Source organism: Myotis yumanensis, unplaced genomic scaffold (genome assembly GCF_028538775.1).
Source record: "Myotis yumanensis isolate MYYU_CA2020_CCGP unplaced genomic scaffold, mMyoYum1.0.hap1 SCAF_2, whole genome shotgun sequence".
Taxonomy (NCBI): Eukaryota; Metazoa; Chordata; class Mammalia; order Chiroptera; family Vespertilionidae; genus Myotis; species Myotis yumanensis.
In genome coordinates, this window is record NW_027223753.1 from 16,779,309 (window position 1) to 16,801,340 (window position 22,032).

At 52.7% G+C, this 22,032-nt stretch overlaps 2 protein-coding genes across 5 annotated transcripts in view; both read left to right on the plus strand.

Annotated features, from left to right (window-relative positions):
- ZDHHC18 (zinc finger DHHC-type palmitoyltransferase 18) overlaps positions 1-13,618 on the plus strand; it is a 30,050-nt gene extending 16,432 nt beyond the window's left edge. Inside the window, exons 3-10 of one of the 4 annotated variants that reach the window (XM_070404455.1) lie at positions 4,523-4,672; positions 6,238-6,375; positions 6,494-6,542; positions 7,056-7,158; positions 8,656-8,768; positions 9,758-9,857; positions 12,241-12,318; positions 12,886-12,971. In XM_070404455.1, the coding sequence (XP_070260556.1) occupies positions 4,523-4,672; positions 6,238-6,375; positions 6,494-6,542; positions 7,056-7,158; positions 8,656-8,768; positions 9,758-9,857; positions 12,241-12,282 (695 nt within the window). In that variant the 3' untranslated portion in view covers positions 12,283-12,318; positions 12,886-12,971. Of the gene's footprint in view, positions 1-4,522; positions 4,673-6,237; positions 6,376-6,493; positions 6,543-7,055; positions 7,159-8,655; positions 8,769-9,757; positions 11,802-12,240; positions 12,319-12,885 lie in introns of those variants that run through there. The other 3 variants (XM_070404454.1, XM_070404457.1, XM_070404456.1) reach the window with 3 other exon arrangements.
- Positions 13,619-17,916: 4,298 nt separating this feature from the next.
- SFN (stratifin) lies at positions 17,917-19,292 on the plus strand. Its single transcript, XM_070404458.1, has one exon. The coding sequence runs from the start codon at positions 18,021-18,023 to the stop codon at positions 18,765-18,767; it is 747 nt and encodes a 248-aa protein (XP_070260559.1). The 5' UTR covers positions 17,917-18,020; the 3' UTR covers positions 18,768-19,292.
- The last annotated feature ends 2,740 nt before the right edge of the window (positions 19,293-22,032 follow it).

Here is a 22,032-nt window from a genome sequence, read left to right on the forward strand (position 1 = left end):
GTGAGCAACGAGGAGGGAGGAGCTGGGACTTGGTAGGAATAAGGGCAGGAAGACCTAAGCTCCAGTGACTCGTGAGGGAAAAGATGTGGGAGAGAAGCCGGGAACAGAGGTTGGGCCCGATTGTGAAGGGCCCTTATATCAGGACAAGAAGTTTTTCTTCTATCTTGTTTTTGAGGGGAGGCGAATGAAGGGTTTTGAGCTGAGAGGTGACTCAAAAGGGGCTATTTAGAGGAATGTGCCAGTTGTATACAACCAGGAGGTTACAGTTCAATTCCGGTCAGGGTACATGCCCGGGTTGCAGGCTCGATCCCCAGTGTGGGACGTGCAGGAGGCAGCCGATCAATGATTCTCTCTCATCATTGATGTTTTAGCTCTCTCTCCCTCTCCCTTCCTCTCTGAAATCAATAAAAATTATTTTTTTTTTAAAAGAGACTCCAGCCCTAACCGGTTTGGCTCAGTGGATAGAGCGTCAGCCTGCGGACTCAAGGGTCCCATGTTCGATTCCAGTCAAGGGCATGTACCTTGGTTGCGGGCACAACCCCAGTAGGGAGTGTGCAGGAGGCAGCTGATCGATGTTTCTAACTCTCTATCCCTCTCCCTTCCTCTCTGTAAACAAATCAATAAAATATATTTTTTTAAAAATAAAAAAAAATAAAAAGAGACTCCAGAGTGGGTTCCCCTGTCTCTGCCTGTGTGACCTTGGGCAAATCCCCAAACCTCTCTGGGCCTCTTTCTTATTTGTAAACTGAATGGGTTAGAACAGAGGCAGTGAGCAAAGGGACATTTATCAATTATCTGCTATGTGCTGGGGCTGCGTATTCTGTTCTTTGAGGTTCCTGCTAGCTCTTAGATTGTGCCACCAGCAGAAATAAGGAACCAGGCAGAGATAAATAACACTCATTATGACACTTTAAATTTTACACACAAAAAAACCTCAACCCCAAGCTTTGGAAACTTTGTTTCACATCCTGGTTCTGCCACTTACTAGCTGTGTGACATTGGACAAGTAACTTAAGCTCACTTTAAAGTCTCCGAAACCTGACGATAATGATAACCTGACTTCTTGGGACGTTATCAGGGTTAAAGAAGATAACTGTATGCAGAGTGCTCAGCATACAGTAGACCCTCAGTGAAGTGTTCTCTTTCCCTTGCCTTTTCCCTTCATTTTTTTTTAAAACATATTTTTATTGATTTCATAGAGGAAGGGTGAAAGAGAAACATCAATGATGAGAGAGAATCATTGATTGGCTGCCTCCTGCACATCCCCTACTGGGGAATCGAACCCGCAACCTGGGCATGTGCCCTTGACTGGAATCGAACCCGGGACCCTTCAGTCCGCAGGCCAAGGTTCTGTCCACTGAGCCAAACTAGCTAGGGCATCTTTTCCCTTCTTTCTCTCAGTTATTCTATGAGCCAGTAATAACAGGCACATTTCTTAAGCATTTACTTTGTGCTACTTCACATATTTAACTCATTTAATCCTCACAATAACCTGATGAGGAGGGCACCATTATCCCCATTTCAGTGACTGAGGAAACAGAAGCACAGAGAGGTAAAATGATTTGCCCTGCCACACAGGTAGCCAATGGTATCATCAGGAGAAACCCTGCTAGTAAGAGAGGGAGCCAGGATTCATGCTCCAGTCTACCTATTACTCCCATTTTACAAATGAGAAAACTGAGGCTCAGAGAAGTTTGACTTCAACCTCACACACAACCAGTCAGTGGCAAAACCAGGTTTCAGAGTGTATCCATTGGCCTCAATCCCCCTGCCCTTTACCACGCTGCTGGGTTTTAAGAAAGAAATGGATGCTCAGATACTTAGTTCCATTTCAAGCACACCGAGGTGATGGTGAAACAGCCTTCTGGTAACTGGAAGTGAGAGATGTCTGTTTGCTTCACTAATGCCTGCCATGTGCTTAGAATAGTGCCTGCACATGGTACATACTCAGTGAAGAATCATTGGAGGCAAGTCATCAAATTGGAGATATCTGGGGAGTCGATCCAGTGGAAGTGGTGGCTGAGTGCTGGGGATCACAGGCAGCCCCATGAAATCTATCCAGGAAGGAGCCTCTGCTCTGGGGACTTGGTCCTCTGTGGCCTGGGTACCAAGAGGCTCAGTGGGTAGAACTGTGGGCTTTGCATTGGCAGACCTGGTTTCAGATTCCTGTTTTGCCAGCATTCCAGCTTCATGATCTCAGACGAGACCTTAGTCCTTTCTTTTTCTTAGCTTTTTACTAAAGTGTAACAGGCCTAGCAAAAGTGTACAAATCATAAGTGTCTATATTGCTAATATAGAATGTTGTCAGCATATAAAGAAACAGTGTATGAGCAGTGTCTCAGGAGTCCCCTTTTCCCCCCTTCTGGTCACTGTCACCCCTCCAAGGGTAACCACGATCTGACTTCTAACACCATAGATTACTTTTACCTATTTTTGAACATTTTGTGTTCTTACATGTGTGATTTCTTCATTTTACACAATGTTGATGAGATTCATTTGTATTGCTGTGTGTAGTTGTGGATCGTTCATTCTCTTTGCTGTATTAGAACTCCATTGTGTGGCTATACTATATTTTTTAATCTATTCTACTATTGATGGACATTTGGGTAGGTCCAGCTTTTGGCTATTAGGAGAATTGTTGTGAACATTCTGTGTATGTTTTTTGGCTCACATCACATCATGCACATTTCTGTTGGGAAGACACCTAGGAGTGGGATTGCTGGGGTGCCTATGTTGAACTTTCATAGTTAGTACCAGTTTTCCAAAGTGCTCATATGAGATTTCTAATTGCTTTACATTTTTGCCAACACTGGATTTAAGTTGTTGTTTTTTTATAGCCATTCTGGTGCATGTGTAGTGGTAGCATATTGTGGTCTTAATTTGCATTTCCCTGATGACTAAGGAGTATGAGGACCCTTTCATGTGCTTATTAGTCATTTGGACAGCTTCTTTTATTAAATGTCTGTTTGAATCTTTTGTCCACTTTGAATTCAGTTGTCTGACTTTTTCTTATTGATTTTATAAGACTTCTTTATATATTCTGGATATAAATCCTTTGTCTTTTGTCAGATATTGTAAACATCATCTTCTACTCTGAAGGTCACCTCTTCATTCTTTAAATGATATCTTTAGACGAACAGAAATTCTTGTGATATATGCAGTTTAGCAACTTCTCTTTTATGATTATCCCTTTTGTATCTTTAAAAATTTTTTTTATTGATTTTTAGAGGGAGAGAGAAACATCGATTTGTTGTTCCACTTATTTATGCATTCATTGGTTGATTCTTGTATGTGCCCTGACTGGGGATCGACCCTGCAACCTTAGCATATTGGGATGACACTCTAACCAACTGAATTACCCAGCCAGGCAAGCCCCTTTGTGTCTTGTTTAAAAAATATTTTTGTCTACTTCACAGTCATGAAGTCCATGAAGTCGTTCTCCCATTTTTTAAAAATATATTTTTATTGATTTTAGAGAAGAAGGGAGAGGGAGAAAGATAGAAACATAATGATGAGAGAGAATCATTCATCAGCTGCCTCCTGCACGCCTCCCACTAGGAATCAAGCCCACAACCTGGGCATGTGCCCTGACTGGGAATCAAACCGTGATCTCCTGGTTCATAGGTCGGCACTCAACCACTGAGCTACACAGGCTGTATCTTCAAAATTTAAGGGCAGCCTCCAACATAAACGTAATTCCATGACCACATCTAGGAAAATTAATAGTTCCCAAATTTCTAATCTATAGTCATTTTTTGCCAACTGTCTTTTGTTGCTGTGTTTTATTTTGTCTTTCAAAACGGGATCCAAGTTAGGATCATGCATTGCTTAAGTCTCCTAAATCTTTTTTTTAAAATATATTTTATTGATTTTTTACAGAGAGGAATAGAGAGTTAGAAACATCGATCAGCTGCCTTCTGCACACCCCCTTTTGGGGTTGTGCCTGCAACTGAGGTACATGCCCTTAACCGGAATCGAACCTGGGACCCTTCAGTCTGCAGGCCGACGCTCTATCCACTGAGCCAAACCGGTCAGGGCTCCTAAATCCTTTTTAACTTAAAGCCATCCCCCCTCTCTTTTTGTAAGTGACTGACTTTTGTTGGTGATCAGGCCAGTGGTCTTGTAGGTGCCCCACATTCTGGATCTGTTTCTCGTAGCATTGTTTACTTTGTCCCTCCACGTCCTGAACCTCCTGAATTTGGAAATTGGATCTAGGCTTGAATAGATGCAGATAAACCTCACCACGCCTTTCTAGGGCCTTCTCTGATAGCCTTTCTCAGAGTTGTGTAAGGGCCTCCGTGTGTGAGCAGGTGTGTAAAGTTTTAACACTTCCCAGTCCTAGTAACTGGTAGCAGTTCTTAGTATTTGTCCCCACCTTAGGCTGGCATTTTACTCTAACGTTTGTTCCCTGGGAAGTTTCCCCAAGGCTTCTCTTGTCCCAGCCAGGAAGCAGTGTCTTCTCCCTGGTTGGGGCTCCTGGATCCAGGCTTGGACAACCCCCATCTTTCTCTCCCACCCTCAGACAACACAGGCAGTTCCACCTACCGGCCACCTCCTCGGACCCAGGAGGTGATGATCAATGGGCAGATGGTGAAGTTGAAGTATTGTTTCACCTGCAAGATGTTTCGACCACCCCGGACCTCACACTGCAGTGTCTGCGACAATTGTGTGGGTAAGTGAGGGACCACAGGGAGGGGTATGGGGAACCCTGAGAGAATTGAAGACTGGAGGAAAGGGAGTCATTCGTGTGGGGCTGGAGGGGGGTGGCGTGTTGGAAAGATCCAGGGCTGGGCAGGAAGTCTGGGTCACTCAGATTTGCTCTGACCAAGAAGGAACCTGAGAACGACCAATGGGCTCTGAGTGTGACCACTGGTGTCTTGGCTTCAGCCCAGGATCAGTGGATTCCTTCCCCGCAGCTCCGAAGTGGGGCAGACACAGAGAGGCCCTGAACTCTTCTTTTAGGCCTCAGCCTGGTCCTCAGAGGTTCAAGGTCCCAGAACCAGAGACTTGGACCAATAACATCCTAGATGCGTTTGGGCCAGGAAGGAAATGATTTACCACCCGGTGCCCGGGACCAGCTATGCTGAAATACTTTGATCCGACTCTCAGGGTTTGGGAGGGACAAGAGTCTGGGAACAGAGGGGTTTAAGCTGGTGAGGTGGAGAGGGGGTAGCCAGGATTGGAAGCTGAGCTGCTGACCCACAACTGCAGTGGTTGCTGGGGAACCAGAGACTGTGTTGTCCCTTCTCCCTGCTTTCCAGAGGCTGGGCAGCTCTGATGGGGACCAAGGGTGTGCCCCTGGGAGGTATCGTAAGGTAAATGCTATGCAAGAGGGCCCGGTGAGCTGTGCCACTGTGACTGTGCACAGTCCCCAGGGCAGTGAGCTCATCAAGCTGGCTCAGCATTCCCTGAGCAAGAGACTAGTGGGGAACACCCCATGACGACAGGCAGTGAAGTGGGTGACTCAGTGGGCGTCATTCACCCAAGAGAATCAGCCCCACCCACCCCCTGCAAAGGGTGCTGGCCTTGGTGCGAGGCCTGCAATGGGCTTGTGACCCATATTCCCACAGGGGACTTTCCCCTACCCCCGGGGACATGGTGCTGGTGTGAGATCAGCCCTCTGACCGGGCCTCTGGTGCCAGTTCTCCACTAGTTACATAGCGGTCTAGCCCCTCCCTGGGCCTCTAGTTCTAGCTTGAGGGACAAGGGTCATTGGTTTTTGGTGTGTGGCAGGGGTCGTAGGCTGGGCAACAAGTACTTTTTGTGGATCTTCCTTGTACCAGACATGGCTGGGCCCTGGGATTCAGCTCATTATGAGGCCAACACAGGCCCCCCTTTATGGAGCTTCTAATTGAGCAGGGGACACTGGCCTGTCCACTAATTGTAAATAAATATGTGAACACCATGGACAAAGTGCTGCAAAAGATAAGTGCCAGAGCAACAGAGCAGGTAACAGGGACCCTTACCTTGCCTGGGGTCAGAGGACACTTTCTTAAGGAAGTGGCTTTGCAGCCAAGACATGAAAGAGGAATTTCCCTTCACCGGGAAAGACGGGGAAGAATGTGTGAGCCGTGGCAACCAGTTCCCACAGGACCAGAAGCAGGGAGTGTCTGAGAGCTGCTGGTGCGGAGAGTGAGGGGGTGGGAAAGCCAGCCAAGGTGTGAGGCCTCTGAACACCTGTGCTGGTTGGTTGCCAGCCAGGCCTGCACTAACCCCTCTCCCTCGGCCCTTTTCCAGAACGGTTTGACCATCACTGCCCCTGGGTGGGCAACTGTGTGGGGAGACGGAACTACCGCTTCTTCTACGCGTTTATTCTCTCCCTCTCATTCCTGACGGCCTTCATCTTCGCCTGCGTGGTCACCCACCTGACGCTCCGTGAGTTGGCGGTGGCAATGGGAGCGGGGACAAGCAGAGGGCGGGCCAGCCAGCTCAGCCAGGCTGAGGAGCTGTGGTCACTGTCCCTCTGAGCCGTGTTCTCTCCTGTTTCTTCCAGGCTCTCAGGGAAGCAACTTCCTCTCCACTCTGAAGGAGACACCAGCAAGATATCCTTTGCCTCTGTCTGCTAGTGGGCAGCCTGGTGGGAACTGAGGCCCCGTCACTGGGATGGGTTCCCACACCTCATCCTATAAACAGAGGGCAATGATAGAGAGCAGGTGTTTGTCCTCTAGAATCCAATATGCACCCAGGCTTGAGCTGATCTTCAATGGGCTCTTGTGGGACGGGGTGGCCGAGAACTCTCAGGAGCCACAGTCCCTGTCTTCCCTTAAGGCACCAAACTCCCTGGACCACGGCCACAGCTCTTGGTGCTTGGAACCCTCAGTTCCCACTACTGCCCATCACCTGGGCTCGTCCTGCTCTTGAGGGGAGCTCTTCAACCCTTCTTGAGGCCCAGGAGGTGATCCTGCTAAGAGATGGTGACTGGGCCATAGGAAGGTTACACACTTATTTCCTTTCTGGGGAAGGAGAGGGGAGAAAGGCTGGGTGTGGCAAGATCCCAGGTGCAGGGGAGGCTCCCAGCCCTGATCCTGGTTGTGGGTCCTTGACTGTCTGCTCACTGTGCTGGAGTTGGTGATCTGCTTCTTCTCCATCTGGTCCATCCTGGGCCTCTCAGGGTTTCACACTTACCTCGTCGCCTCCAACCTGACAACTAACGAAGATGTGAGTAAGCCTGGACCCTTGGCAAGAGGCGGGGCTGAAGGAGCTGGAGTGGCAGCAGTGCAGCCCTGACTCTCAGCCTGCTGGGGAAACGTGGGTGCAGATGATAGGCAGCCAGCTCCTGCAGTGCTCATGGCTTGGCCCTGAGACCCAGCACAGCTTCTGAGGCCCCCACGTGTTGGCGCTCGGTGCAGGCTCCCAGGGCCCCCAAGATGCTTTCTCCCTAACCCCAGAAAAGCAGCACTCGCACCCTAACAGTCATTGCATTTGGCAGCACATTGTTGTTTCCAGAGTTCTTTCAGTTCCCATCATCTCTTCGGGTCCTTTTGCCAACTCTGAGGGGTGCTTTTTCTCCATTTGATGGCTGAGTGACTTGCCCCAAGATTATGCAGCTGGGAAGGGATAGAGTCAGGATTTCACCCAGGCGCCATTGCCATGCTCACTGTCCCCCGCTACAATTGTAGGCAGCAGAGATGTGACTGTTCTGAGGTGTCCTTGATGCTCCCTGGGGCTTCCTTATTGATAGGAACAGCCAGGACAGGACCCTGAGGTTCCATTAATCCTCCCTACCTGCTGCCTTACAGACCCTCACCAACAAGCATTGTTTGAGCACTCACTGTGTGCCCAACCCTGGGCCAGGGACCTGACCTCCCCTTCGCGTTCTCCCAAACAATAAAAAAGCAAACAAGAGCGTCCATTCCAGGTTCACTATCTGATACTAAGGGGCCCATCGACTAACAGAAAATACCTTCTGTGACCTCAGCTTCTTATTTAGTGAAACAAAACTTAACACGCATGATAGGGTATCATGTGCTGGGTGATTGGTACAGAGCAGACTCTCCTAAGGTGGTTTCCTGGGTGCTGGTTCTGTAGGATATTACTAGGGGATTAAGTAAAGAGGACTGATATAGCCAAATAAATTTGGGAATCTCTGGGTTAAAGTTAAGCAGGTGTCCTTCACTGCTAAACTCCTCAGTGCCTTTGTTAGTAGGCTTCACAGAGCTAGAGATGGACAAGGTTTCGTCTGATGCTCCAACAGTGCTATCAGAAAGTTGGTATCAGAGAGTTCCCTATTTTTCAAATGAGGATTCAGAGAAGTAGTGATCTATTCGGGGTTACGCAGCGAGTCAGTGGCAAGGAAGGCAGCCTGACCCCTGTGCCCTTGTCCTGCCCTCCACCTTAGGAGGCTGGCCAGAGAAGAGAGGATGCATCCAAAAAGTTTCTCTGGAGGCTTCTCTGTGGCTCTCCTTTGTCTTCTGTCCTGTTTGGGGCCTCCTCCTCTCTGCTAGGTGCCCCCCACCATCCAGAAGTCCCCCACATTCTCTCTGAATGGCCCCTGTTAAAGACATGTCCTCTCCAGTAGTCTAGTTGGAACTGGTTTCAGAATTTGCCAGTTTTCCCATGCCTCTAGACCACCGCGCCCCCCCCCCCCCCGCCCCACCTTAGAAAGGCGAAGCAAAGGGAGTTAGGTATCTGACCCAGACCTCCTTCTACTTGCAGATCAAAGGCTCGTGGTCCAGCAAGAGAGGTGGCGAGGCCTCTGTCAATCCCTACAGCCATAAAAGTGTTATCACCAACTGCTGTGCTGTGCTCTGCGGCCCCCTACCTCCCAGGTGAGACGGGGTGACCTTGTGAGTCCACATCTGTCAAAGAGGTTCTGGAATCAGCAGACCTCTCCCCACATTACACCCCTCTGTCCCCATCCCCTGCTGAATGCTCTCAGGGCATTTGTCACATAAAGGAGTTCTATGGAGAGTTGTAATTTTAAGTCATGTGCTCATTGTAGATAAAAAATAAGTACAAAATATGAAAAAGAAGAGTGTTAGGTCTCACATGTAATCTTACTCCCCAGGGATAACCACAATTAATGTTTTGGCCACACTTGCGCAACGCTGCCCTAATGTTGCTGCTGGTGCTGTTGGCCAAACTGGGGGGGCCTCCATTCTCCCTCCTAGAAGGAGAAAAAAGCCCTGGTGGTTCAGCCCTGCTAGGAAGCACCCCGTCCATCCTGACAGCAGAGGGCGCCAGATGGGAGCTAAATGGCAGTGGACACTGGGAACAAAACTTCCCACGCTGTCCCCTTCTCCTCCCACCAATTCTGCCAGAAAAGGGACAGTAGGAGTCGCACTATCTCCAAATGCCCTTTCATCCTTACTGTTCCCCTTGCCTGCAGCCTGGCTTCTTGGCAGCCACACAGAAAGGTGAACTAGTTTGAATTAATAGTGAGTAAATTCTGTGGCCAAAAGCCAGGTGTCCAGAGTGTGGAGAGAGGGCCCTTCTGGAAGGGAGGAGTCTTGAGCTCCCAGCGGGAAGACAGCTCCCTTTTCCTCAGATTTTCCAAGACTTCCCTTGGTGGGGCATTTATTTCCCACCCTGCGTGCTGTCCCCACAGTGTTCCATGGCTGTACCCTCTGCTCCCCAAACCGAGGTTCCCACGGCCTTAGGCATGAGATCCCCCCAGCTGATCAGTGGCAGGAGTGACAGGATAGAGAGGCCCGGGCCGAGTACCCAGAGGACCACACCAAGTCTCTGCCATCCAGCCCCCAGTCTGGAGTCCTGGTGTCAGGCAGAGCCCTCACATGTCCATCTTGTGTTTTTGAAGCCTGATTGACCGGAGGGGATTTGTGCAGCCTGACACCCTGTTGCCCTCACCCATCAGAAGCGACGAGCCAGCCTGTGGAGCCAAGGCTGATGCCAACATGGTAGGAGGCCACCCCTGAACCTGGCTCAGTACTCGCCACCTGCTGGCCTGTTTGCCCTTCCGCACTCACCTGCCGCACTCCACACCTGCCGAGACCCTCCCCATTCCACCCAAGGGAAGCAGAGCCACCAAAGACTCAAGTCTTTTCGTATTTATTTCCCACCCTGCGTGCTGTCCCCACACCGTTCCATGGCTGTACCCTCTGCTCCCCAAACCCAGGTTCCCACGGCCTTAGGAGTGAGATTCCCCCCAGCTGATCAGTCGCAGGAGTGACAGGATAGAGAGGCCAGGGCCAGGTTCCCAGAGGACCACGCCAAGACTCTGTGCCAGGGCGAGCCCTGTGTGAGTGAGGGTGCGGACTGAGTGTAATGCCTCCCAGTTGGGGAAGCTGCTGAGCTGGGGTTCTGGGGTGAAACAAGACCTAGGAGCAGTGGCCTTGGACAGCGGGCTATGGGACAGGATGTTTCCATGGGCTACTTTGGTTTGCAAGCTCCTTCATTCTTTTTGTGATGATCATTGTTTTTCTTTGTTTTTTTATTTTTTTATATGGAGTTGGCCAATAGAATAGAGCTGGGTTCTAGGTAGAGAAGGCAGAGTTGGAGGTGGATGGGGGCGGAGGGGTGGGGTAGCCTGTGTCAGAGGAAGCCAAACCAGCCGGCCAGGCACCCAAGACCTCAGCTCCAGCATGATTCCTGGGAAGCACACTAGGAAGTGGGGCCTTGCCATTTCTCCGCCCATAGAGGGTTCTCTATGGGATCCCAGCCTGGCCCCCCTATCTCTTTCCCAAGTCAGGTCTGGGATGGGTAGGTAATACTCATGCTGGTAATACTTGAAACGGGTTTATTAATGCTGGGTATTTTGCACAATTTTATAGACCTCTTTTCTACATTTTTTAAATGGAAGAAGAATTCTTAAAAAGTCAGCCATTTTGCTGTCTGTGTAGTGCCAGGTTATCAGAAGGCAAATTGATTTTAATAAGTTTATTACAAGAGACCTTTTGACTGTGAGTGTGTGTGTGTGTGTGTGTGTGTGTGTATGTATGCTTGCCCTTGTACAAATGTGGCTGGCTCCCACTTCCCCACATCCCCTGGGCTGCCCTCCTCCTCACCATCCCCCTCCAGTGTCAGCCAGCAACAGCAGTACCGGCCTGAGCCATGGGGACAAGGAATGTGTGCAGTGGTTACAAGAGACCCCTGGGCTCCTTCTGTGGCTCAGCCCACATCCTCCTACCTTTCCCTCCTCCAGGGACTTCCGACAGCCAGTGGCTGGGGACTCAGCCACCCCCAACCCCACCCCTGCCACCCAGCCCCCAGGTCAGGCTTCCAGCTGGGATCTGCCTAGACAGGCTGAGGCTGGGTGTGGTGCATGGGGTAATGGCTGTGAGGAGCGGCTGCCACCCTAGAAGCCACACCCCCTCCTCTAAGCCCCGAGTATGGGACCCAGTGCCAAGGGCTAGAGAACAGGGCATCTCTGCCAACTGGAGGCCTCCGTCCAGAGAAAAGGAAGGAAGGAAGGAAGGAGCAAGGTGGGCCAAGGCGAATGAAGTTTGGCCTGAATCTAGGCCAGAAAATCAGAGGATGTCCCTCCTCTGCTGGGAACTATAGTTTCTTGTCAAAAGAAATAGATAGGAAATTGTTCCTCTCTCCCCCTCCTTGGCCCTTCAAATGGGCCGAAGTCCTTGGAAAATGACATAGGAAGTCCCCTTATCTTGCCCTTCCTTGCTCCAGAGGCTAGTGGGTCACAGGCAGTTGAGAAGTGGCAGCCACAGAAGGTCTCCTCTGGGAAAACAGCTTCCCTTCGCCCAGCCTTAGTGCCCCGCGCCAGGCTGCAGCGGCACTGGGAGGGGGGCAGGACGCCGGGTAGAGGAGGTCGACTCCCATCTGACTTTTATTTAAGCTAGTGTTCTTTGTTCCTGCTTGTAATAAAACTTTTGTTTTTAAGAGTTGATTTGCTTTGGTTTGGTTTTTGTTTGCTCTTCTTTGCTGAGGCCCCAAATGGCAGCCATCTATTCTGTCAGTCAAACTTGGTCTTTCCTGGGGATACAGAGAGAAGGCAGGCAGCCCACCGACCTGGCTAAAGTTCTCCTCTCCTGGCTGGAGTCTGTCTGCTGGAGGCAGAACAGAGAGGACTGCGGCTAGGCATTGGCGTGTAAGAAGAGGCCACTGTCCCCTCCACCTTCCCCTGCCACAGGGGCTTGGAGGCCCCCAAGTTCCTTGCTCTCTTTCTACTCTGACCCCCAGTGACTGCTCAGCTAAGAAAATGTTTATGAGACACTATATTCCAGTTTGAGAGCTGGAGCCTTCTTGGCCCTCACCTCCGTCTGGGCAGCAGAGCCCAGCCAGACACCTCATAACACTGGCCCACCTCTCTGGTATCTCCTCCAGGAGGACACCTGTCAGGATTTTGCCATCTCCTGCACAGCCTGAGGGGAGCTAACAGTCCTCTTTGCAGAGGGTTAGCTGGTAAGACCATCTCTCCCCTGTCAGCCAGCACTGCCCGCTCCCCTCACACACCATCTCATCCTCATCGCATGCCTCGCAACCCCATGGAGCCCATTCATCTGTCTGGTGTGTGGTGTGGTGTGTATGCTGGTGGTGGTAGGGTCCCCAGGGCTCCCCCCTGAGCAGAAGGATGGGGTCAGGGCGAAGAGCCCAGCCCCCCTCCGGATGAGGAAGTAGTTTCTCACACAGCAGCTCTCCGACTGACGCAGGAGGTGAAGGGTGAGGGTGGGGAAAGGATGGGGTACCTGCTCTCAGATGCCTGGGTCTATTCTGGTGGTGTCCTGGTGTCCAGGGGCCTTTGATCACTAACACTGTGTCCTGGCTTTCTGTCCCTGCTGAGCTTTCTCTCACCTGCCCGTCTTCTCTCCTGCTTCGTTGCCTGCTGCCAAGCCTTGGCCGTCTGTGGGGAAGAGGCCCTTCTGTGGGGAAGAGGCAGGTGCTGTGGAACCCCTCTAGGCTTCCTCTTTCCTCCCCATCCCACTAACCCTCTCTCTTCTCCTTCTTTGCTGTCTTGCCCGGGATCTCCAGTGTGTGCGGGGGCTTAAGGACCTCCTGAGGACTGCTGCTCTCTTCCTCTCCAGGAGTGACCTGGGGGAAGCCAAGCACCTGGCACCTCCACCTGCCTAACCTGTGGCCCATCTGCCACCATCTGTGCCTACAGGGTCTACCCCCACGCCTGCCCCACATGTGTGCTCTCTAGGGTCCCCCCATAGGGGCCAGGGGACTGACCTCTTTGCCCCCATCCCCACTCCATGCTGGCCAGAGTGTAGAAAAGCCATAACGCAGCTGTCAGCACAATGATGTAAGACTATGCTGAAACTCACCCTCCCCTCTTCCACCTTACTTCCCCTTCCCCAGATTTGTAAGGTGTCAAGACTCTTTAGGAATCTTGCCTTACAGCCTGCCCCCCAGAATCAGGCACAGCCGTAGTCGAGCTGAGCAGGTTTCTTCAGGAGCTGTCTGGGGTGTTATGGTTGATGACGCTGCTGAACAAGTTTGGTAACAGTTTTAAGCACAACTGGTTTGACACTGTTCCCACGGCCCCCTCCACCCCCAGCACTTGAGTAGAAAGGTTGCAAGGAAGATGCTTGTACCCTTTGCTCCAGGCACCGAGGGACTGAGCTAGTTCTGGCAGCCCCTTGTTCTTCAGAGAAATTAAAGGAAACTGGCTGGGCCTCCGGAATCTGCTAAGCCCATGGCTGGGGTCTGCTTGTCTGCTATCCTGTACCTTTTTTAAACCAAAATAAAGATTTCCCTCTTCTTGCCATACCTTTGGCTGTCTGGTGCCACTCTTTCTTGGGGTCTGGGGGTGGGGCCTGTGATGAGTGTGCAGGAGAACCACTGCTTACAGCTGCCAGCTTTGTTCCAGCTGGTCAGTGCTGTTTGGAGATTTTTAAAAGGCATGGCATCCCTGGCTGGGTGGCTCAGTTGGTGGGAGTGTTGTCCCGAATAAGGCCAAGGTTGCAGGTTCCATCCCCAGTCGGGGCACATACAAGAGTCAACCAATGAATGTATGGATGGGTGGAGCACAAATTAATGTTTCTTGCTCTCTCTCCCCGTCTCTCTAAAAATAATTTTTTTTTTAAAAAAGGCGTAACAAAGCGAGAAGTGACACAGGAAGAATGACCAGCATCCTCTTCACTGTGCCCCTCCAGAACTCCTGGTCTCAGCTCCAGAGACCTTTAAGCCTTAGCTGACCTCTGAACTCTGAAAGGTCCCAGCCTTGGCTGGGACAGAGGGGTTGACTCCAGTCTGGGACTGTCACACCCCTGAACTGAGCTTAGCCCAGGGTAACACTCTCATGGAGCCTTCCCTCTCCCAGATGCCTCCCTACATCAAGATGCACAGTATGCTAGGAGCTAAATAATAGTAATAATAATTACAGTGGCCATAGTCAGCAAGGGCTTGCCAAGTCTGTTTTCTCACCTAAACCTATGAGGAAAGTGCTGTCAGCCTTTTTATAGATGAGGGAACTGAGGCTCAAGGAAGGCATAAGAGTTGCTCAGGGTCTCCCAGATGATAAAGCAGCAAATTCAGTATTTGAACCTGATCTCTGCCCTGACCTCTAACCCTTCTGCACTACCCAAAGAGTGAATACTGCGCTTCAGGAGAAGGGAATCTCAAGAGGAGAAACCCTAAAATTAGAGAATGTCATGCATAGCCAGCAGGGGGCTTAGAGGAGATCTGTGAGGCCTCCCTGTACCTATGGGGAAACAGGCCCAGAGGAAGGAACCTGCCCAAGGCTTTATAACTGAGCTGGAATGCAGTCCCACACCCTGAACTCATTCCATTTTCTTTCCAAAAATTCCACACCGTGTTCTAGGCTGGACTGGTCTAGGAAATGTGGGGTACTCTAAATAGCAGTGTCTTGAGGAGGAAAAGTCTCAGGATAGCTGACTCATTTAAAAGTAATCTAATCCCCCTGCCAAAGGCAACTAGTAGAGTGAGCTCTTGACTGGATAACTGAACTCTAGTTTATAATTAGGGGGAGAAGATGATCACCTGTTTAGTTTGATCATTCTAAAACCGGAACAATGTCCTAGGAAGTTCTTCCTGGAATCTTAACAGAGTCCTTCCTGCTGCAACCAGAGCCCTGTCCTCTCTTCTCAGTAGAGATAGACAACTAGTTGCTGCCTTCCTCTCTGTGCTACAACCCTCGAAAGCCTGTTTACCAGCTAGAAGAGCTGGTAGTCTCTGGGACCAGAGGCCTTAAGCATGCTGGTAGGATGATTGTTATATAGAAGGGTGGGAGGTAGGCAGGATGAGGAAAGCCCCTTTGGGCTGCAGCCCCAGCTCCTGTCCTGCTGACTCAGGCGGTTGACTATGGAACTCAGTGCCCTGCTGGGGCCTGCTGCCTCCTGCCTGCTGCCTCCTGCCTGCCTGGGCTTCTGGACTTGGGAAATGGAAGCCTGGAGGCAAAGGGAGGTGCATCCGACAGGAACTGAGTCAGGATAGACAGGCCAGAGCCAGCAGGAGATGTCAGGCAGCCTGGCTCCCAGATTCAGCAGGGAAAGGGGGCTTTCCTTTCTCTTGCCAGGGTCTGTGCTGAGGGCATGGAGCTTTAGGGTGTGAATCGCCACCAGGTCTCCAGGTTTGAGTGCTGGAAAAGAGAATCCTCCCTCCCTAAAGACAGAAATAGCTCCAAAATCACCAGGTCCCAAGTTTATGCTGTTCTGGGACCTCCAGCTTTCCCTCACGACTTGGAAAGCCTGGACTGAGTCAAAAGAAGGTCCTTGAGGGCCCAGGGTTTGCATAGGCCAGAGGAATATCCAAGAAGGAGAAGGAGGAGGCAGTGTTGAGTGAGCGTATCTGACTATTCATCCATCTTCCTTCCCATGTGGACACCCAGCTGGGCAGGCTCTGGTCTTTGGTTGAGGCCTTTGTGAGGGGCCCGTCCTCATTTCATAGGCCCCAGGTCCATGTTCATGCTGTGAGTGTATATTTTTATAATAAATATAAAAATTGTTAGCTGTCCTTGTGTCAGCCACGGGTTGGATTTTTTTCTACGTGATAATAATAGTTATCATCCACTCAAGCAAGTGCTTTCCATCAACTCATCTAATCCTCACAAACCCATTGTATACTTAGGAACACTGAGGCTCACAGAGGTTAAGTCACTTGGCAAAGGCCACAGCAGTTTGTAAGAACTGAACCTGGCTGGTCTGATTCCAAATATACTGGCTATTCTATCTCTCAGAAAAATAATACACATTCATGATAGATGATTTGAGTAGAATAGGAAAAGGAAAAAAAGTCAGTTTCACTCCCTAAAGATACCCTCAGTAAGTTGTATTTTAGTGTACTAAAATAGTATTTTCCTTTCCATCATTTTCTGTCTGGATTGAGCAAAGTCTTCAGGATATTAAGCCTAAAATCCCTTCTGCTTCTTTGGAAAACCTATAGCATTAGCCCAGATATGTCCCTACTTTTCCTTCTAAGAGGCAGATCTCATCTTGGAGCCTCCGAGTTCTGGCCTAGGCCTCCCTCCCTCCAGAAGGGGAGGAGGGATGTTCAGACACCAAGAACAACCCAGGGAAGGACAGGCCTGTGACATGGTCCTGGCTCCAGGGTTAAGCTGGCTAGATCCCAATGAGGGGAGCCCCACCCCTGAGCCCCATCTGAGCTATAGCTAGAGGTGGGGCAGATAAGCAGGAACCCACCTTCATGGGCGCAGTGCCAACACCTTTAGATGAAAGGAACCCTTGGCTGACACAAGGACAGCTAACAATAATAGTTTCCACCCCGCTAACAGGGACAGAAGGTTGACAACAGAGACCTCTCCATCCATGCCAGAGGTCAGAGGTGGGGCCTTAGTCAAAGGGAAGGGGCAGGAAAACCCCTGAGAGTCCGGCTTTGGGAGGCAGTCCTCAGCTGGGACTACTGCCCCATAAAACAAAATGGTATGTGTCACCTCCTTTTTCTTAGCCCTGTCTCTCTCCCCAGTTGCTAGCGTCCCCCCTGGGGAACCAAACTGGGCAGAGCACCCAGGTGGCCTGCTTCCCAGCCTCTGACAGAGGGTGAGCTGAGTCAGGCAGAAAAGTGGACCAGCCAGCATCTGGGCCCCCACCCTCCGTGAGCCCCACTCATACAGGATGGCTGGTGACTTGGAGGGGGCAGGTGACCTGGCATGGAGAGCCAGAGGGTAAGTCCTCAAACAAGTGGCAACAGGCCACCAACTTGAAAGGGAAAATTGTGCTGTGATGGGAAAGGTGTCCAACAAACCTACTGAGTGACTAATTACGACGGCTGGGCTGGAGCGTCAGAGGCTGCTCATTAAACACCTCATTAAGTGGCACCCTGAAAGCTGCCACCTGTGCATTCTGGGAGTTCAGAGGGGACAGGATCCTGAGGGAGAGGGAAGGTGGGGGATGGAACCATTTCAAGAAGCTTGGATCCCACTTCTAAATACATCCTGGAGCTCACAAGCCAGAGGGCTTGATGGGAGAGAAGTCAAGGAAGTAGGATGCAGGGGACTTAGTGGCTGTGTGACCTTGAGCAAATCTCATCCCTCTCTGAGCCTTTGTATTCCTGTCTCTAAAATGGGGTCGTAGTCATAGTCCTGCCCACCTCACAGAGACATCGTGGGGATTAGATTGGATACTGGAAGCCAAGGTTGGGTAACTGTAGAGCTCTAGCTACACATGAGTGCTCTCACCTGAACCAAGGGGGTCACCTCTCTGGCAGGAATAAGAACCCCATCCTCCTGCACTTGGCTCTGTGGGGTCTGCCTAGGCTGATGCAGCCAGGTGGCCGAGCCATCCTTTGCCCCTGGAAGGACTCCGTGAAGGAGAATCCGATTTGAGAAACGGGGGCAGCTACCTCATGTGGGCTCCCATGACATGAACAAGAGGGGGCAGCTTGGAGCCTGGCAGGTGCAGCCAACACCCAAATTTCTCCTGCTGACTGCCCGGATGACTCACCCCACACCCCAGCCCTTTTACCTTTAAGGAAGAGCCGGAAAGGGTGTGGGGAGAGGAGGAGAGGCGGTAGGTCCAGAGCCGCAGCCCCACCCTCGGCCCCTCCCCACCCCACCCCGCTCTGGGCCAGGCCACCCAGCCAAAAGGCAGGTAGGGATCTGGGACGGCACAGAATCCTGCTTGGTCCCGAGGCAGCCGTTTAGCCTGCCGCCTGCCTGCCTGCCTATCTGTCCCCACAGCTGAGCTATGGAGAGAGCAAGTCTGATCCAGAAGGCCAAGCTGGCAGAGCAGGCCGAACGCTATGAGGACATGGCAGCCTTCATGAAGAGTGCTGTGGAGAAGGGCGAGGAGCTCTCCTGCGAAGAGCGAAACCTGCTGTCCGTGGCCTACAAGAACGTGGTGGGTGGCCAGAGGGCGGCCTGGAGGGTCCTGTCCAGCATCGAACAGAAAGGCCAGGAGGAGGGCTCGGAGGAGAAGGGCCCAGAGGTGGGAGAGTACCGGCAGAAGGTGGAGACCGAGCTCCGGGGCGTGTGCGACACCGTGCTGGGCCTGCTGGACTCCCACCTCATCAAGGAGGCCGGCGACGCCGAAAGCCGGGTCTTCTACCTGAAAATGAAGGGCGACTACTACCGCTATCTGGCCGAGGTGGCCGCCGGCGATGACAAGAAGCGCATCATCGACTCTGCCCGGTCAGCCTACCAGGAGGCCATGGACATCAGCAAGAAGGAGATGCCGCCCACCAACCCCATCCGCCTGGGCCTGGCCCTGAACTTTTCCGTTTTCCACTATGAGATCGCCAACAGCCCCGAGGAGGCCATCTCACTGGCCAAGACCACCTTCGACGAGGCCATGGCTGACCTGCACACGCTCAGTGAGGACTCCTACAAAGACAGCACCCTCATCATGCAGCTGCTGCGAGACAACCTGACTCTGTGGACGGCCGACAACGCTGGGGAAGAGGGGGGCGAGGCACCCGAGGAGCCCCAGAGCTGAGCCACGCTGCGACCCGCCCCACCCTGCCCTGCCCGCTCCAGCCCCACCCACCCCCAGCGGAGAGGACTAGACTGGGGTGGGAGGCCCGACCCTCTCCCCGAATGCTCTGCCGCAGCTCAGAGGGGCTCCATGGAGAGGGACCAGCAGAGCGGAGGCCCCTGGAGCCCCTGGAGCCCACTCCTCCTGCAGCTGTCGGGTTCTCCTCACCACTGGTCATTCCACCCAGCCTGCTCTCTGCGCCCCTCCAACCCTACCCGGGAACCGGCCACTTCTGCCTCTTCCCCCCCCTCTTGACTCCCTCCTGCCCCTGCTGCCTCTGGATGTTAGGAATTGAGTGTCCCACCCAGTGGCTGAGAACTGGACCGTATGGCAGAGGCTGGAGATGAGAGTGAGGTGTGTGTGTGTGTGTGTGTGTGTGTGTGTGTGTGTTAGAGAGAGAGAGAGAGAGAGAGACCAGAATGAGAGGGAAAGCATGTCTGCTGGGTGTGACCATGTTTCCTCTCAATAAAGCTCCCCTGTGACAAATCCCGCTTGTCTTTTCCAGTTATTGGCGGCGGGCTGGGGCTGGGCTGGGGTATGATTTACAGGAAGCCCGACTTGGCACCTCTGGTTGAGGGCCCGAACCTCTCCCACGGGGCTGGCTCAGCGACCCGCAGGCCAGACTTTGGGGCCGGTGACTCCCGGCGAGCGGCCAGGGGACAGGCTCTCCCCGTCGGGCCCCAAACAAGCCGGCCCAGCCTCGGGAGGGTCGGGTAGCGCAAAGGCGGCTCCTCCGCGCCTCAGCTCTGAGGGGACAGGAAACAGGGAAGTTTCCGGCCTGAGGTCCGAGGACAGCGCCGCCGGGATACGCTGCAGGGAGCGGCACTGAGCACGGGGTCTGAAAGCGGGGGGAGTCCCCTCAGAGACGCAGATCTGAGACGGGAATTACGGTCGGAAGCAGGGGCGTGACGCCGCCAGGAAAAGCCCAGCTCTGAAGAGAGGGGAACGCCCCCCAGCGTGCGCGGACGGGACCCAATGAAACGCGCTGGCGGAGAGGAGGCGCGAGCTGGGGAGCGGAGGCCGGTGGCGGGGAGCGGAGGCCGGGAGAGAGGAGAGGGGGCCGGGGGGGGGGGGGGGCGTGCAGCGGAGGCCGGCCCGGCAGCCCACCTGCCGCCTCAGTCCCAGAAGCAACACTCCCGGCTCTGTGGGCGCCTCTCTCGGTCCCGCCCTAAAAGCCCGGGCTGGAGGCGGGCCGAGGCCGATAGCGTCCAATCACGGGCGGGAGATGCTCGGATACCGGCCAATGAGAGCGTGAGCGGCGGCCGCGCGCTGCCGCGCATCTTCCCGCCGCCCGCGGGGCCTGGAGGGTTCCGAGACGCCCCGGCGGGGCTGAGGCGCCCCCGCCCGCCCGAACGCCAGGGGCGGCGCGTTCGGGTTTCACTCAGACAAGTCGCTACCCGCCGGGCCGGCGTGCTAGGCATCCGCCGAGCGCAGAGCGGCGGGACGGGGCGGCGTGGAGAAGGCAGTCCCTCCCTTTGAGTCATCTGCTTCACCGACGGCTCCCGGCGGACAGGACGCCTGGGAAAAGGCCACCGAGGCGTCTCACCACACAAAGTCCAGGCAGCCTGAACGGGTGGTCGGGAGACTTGGGTTGTGTCCCCAGACTTGGCTGTGCGACCTTGGGAAAGTCTTTGTCCACCTCCCTGCGCCTCAGTTTCCCCTTCGGTATCAAAGGGGCTTGAACGAAAGGCTCTGTAACGAACACTGACGAATCTGGGTTCTGGAGTCAAGCTGCCTTCCTCTTAAGAATTGCTGTGAAGTTTGCGAAAATAAATGCACTTAAAGTAGTTCATAGTGCATGTTAGCTATTGTCAATCCTTCTAGCATCAGTAGTCTAGGATTTACCCAGCATTTCTGTGCCAAAAGCAGAATGATCGCCCTGGCCGGCTTAGCTCAGTGGATAGAGCGTCGGCCTGCAGACTGAAGGGGTCCCGGGTTCGATTCCGATCAAGGGCACAAGCCCAGGTTGCAGGCTCGCTCCCCAGTAGGGGGCGTGCAGGAGGCAGCCGACCAATGATTCTCTCTAATCATTGATGTTTCTCTCTCCCTCCCTCTCCCTGCCTCTCTGAAATCAATAAAAACATGTATTTTTTTTTTTTAAAGCAGAATCGTCAGGCCCAGTTCTGAGGAGCAGCTGATCTGCATGCTCACTGGGCCACCTGGCCTGGCTTCATGGGGTCACTCCTCCGCTGGCATGACTGGGGAAACTCAGTCCAGCCCCATCGGGTGCCCAGAGCCCAAGTATGGCCACACCCATGAGACTCAAAACCGAAGGGCTCTTATCAGAGTGGCAGTTCTACAGGGGGAGTTGGCAGGACCACCGCGAGCCTCCTGCGCCCCTGTGTTCTCCCCTCCTTTCCTGGAAGTGTGTTGGGTTTCCAGCCGTGGCAGAGACTCTGGGCCGGGGCAATGACTCCCCCTCAGCTCTGAAAGTGACCCGGTTTCTCTCACCAGACAGGTCTGGTGACTTTCTCTTAAAGGGGTAGGTCCTGGGAAAGGAACTTCTTTCCTTTCTCTCAGCCTCCCTACGCCACTCATGGTTGCCCTGTATGGGGAAGGAAATGAGCATGTTGGTGTTGAAGGATTTCAAAAGTACATGGTGTGGCCCTGGCTGGTTTGGCTCAGTGGATAGAGCGTCAGCCTGCGACTGAAGGGTCTCAAGTTCGATCCCCATCAAGGGCACCTGCCCACGTTGCAGGCTGGATCCCCAGTAGGGGGCGTGCAGGAGGCAGCTGGTCAATGATTCTCTCTCATTATTGATGTTTCTATCTCTCTTTCCCTCTCCCTCTCTGAAATCAATAAAATATATATTTTTAAAAGTATATGGTGTGGATTGCTCAGATGTGGAATCTAATTAACAAAATAAAGTGATGAATAGAGTGGATCTAGAGACATGGAAGCATGGAACAGAGTGTGGAATCTTGGAGGGAAGGCGGGGGAAGGTAGGGGGGGAGGTAATCAACCAAAGACCTTTATTTTTTATTTTTTTTAAATAGATTTTATTGATTTTTTACAGAGAGGAAGGGAGAGAGATAGAGAGTTAGAAACATCGATGAGAGAGAAACATCGATCATCTGTCTCCTGCACATCTCCTACTGGGGATGTGCCCGCAACCCAGGTACATGCCCTTGACCGGAATCGAACCTGGGACCTTTCAGTCCGCAAGCCGATGCTCTATCCACTGAGCCAAACCGGTTTCGGCCCAAAGACCTTTATGCATATATGC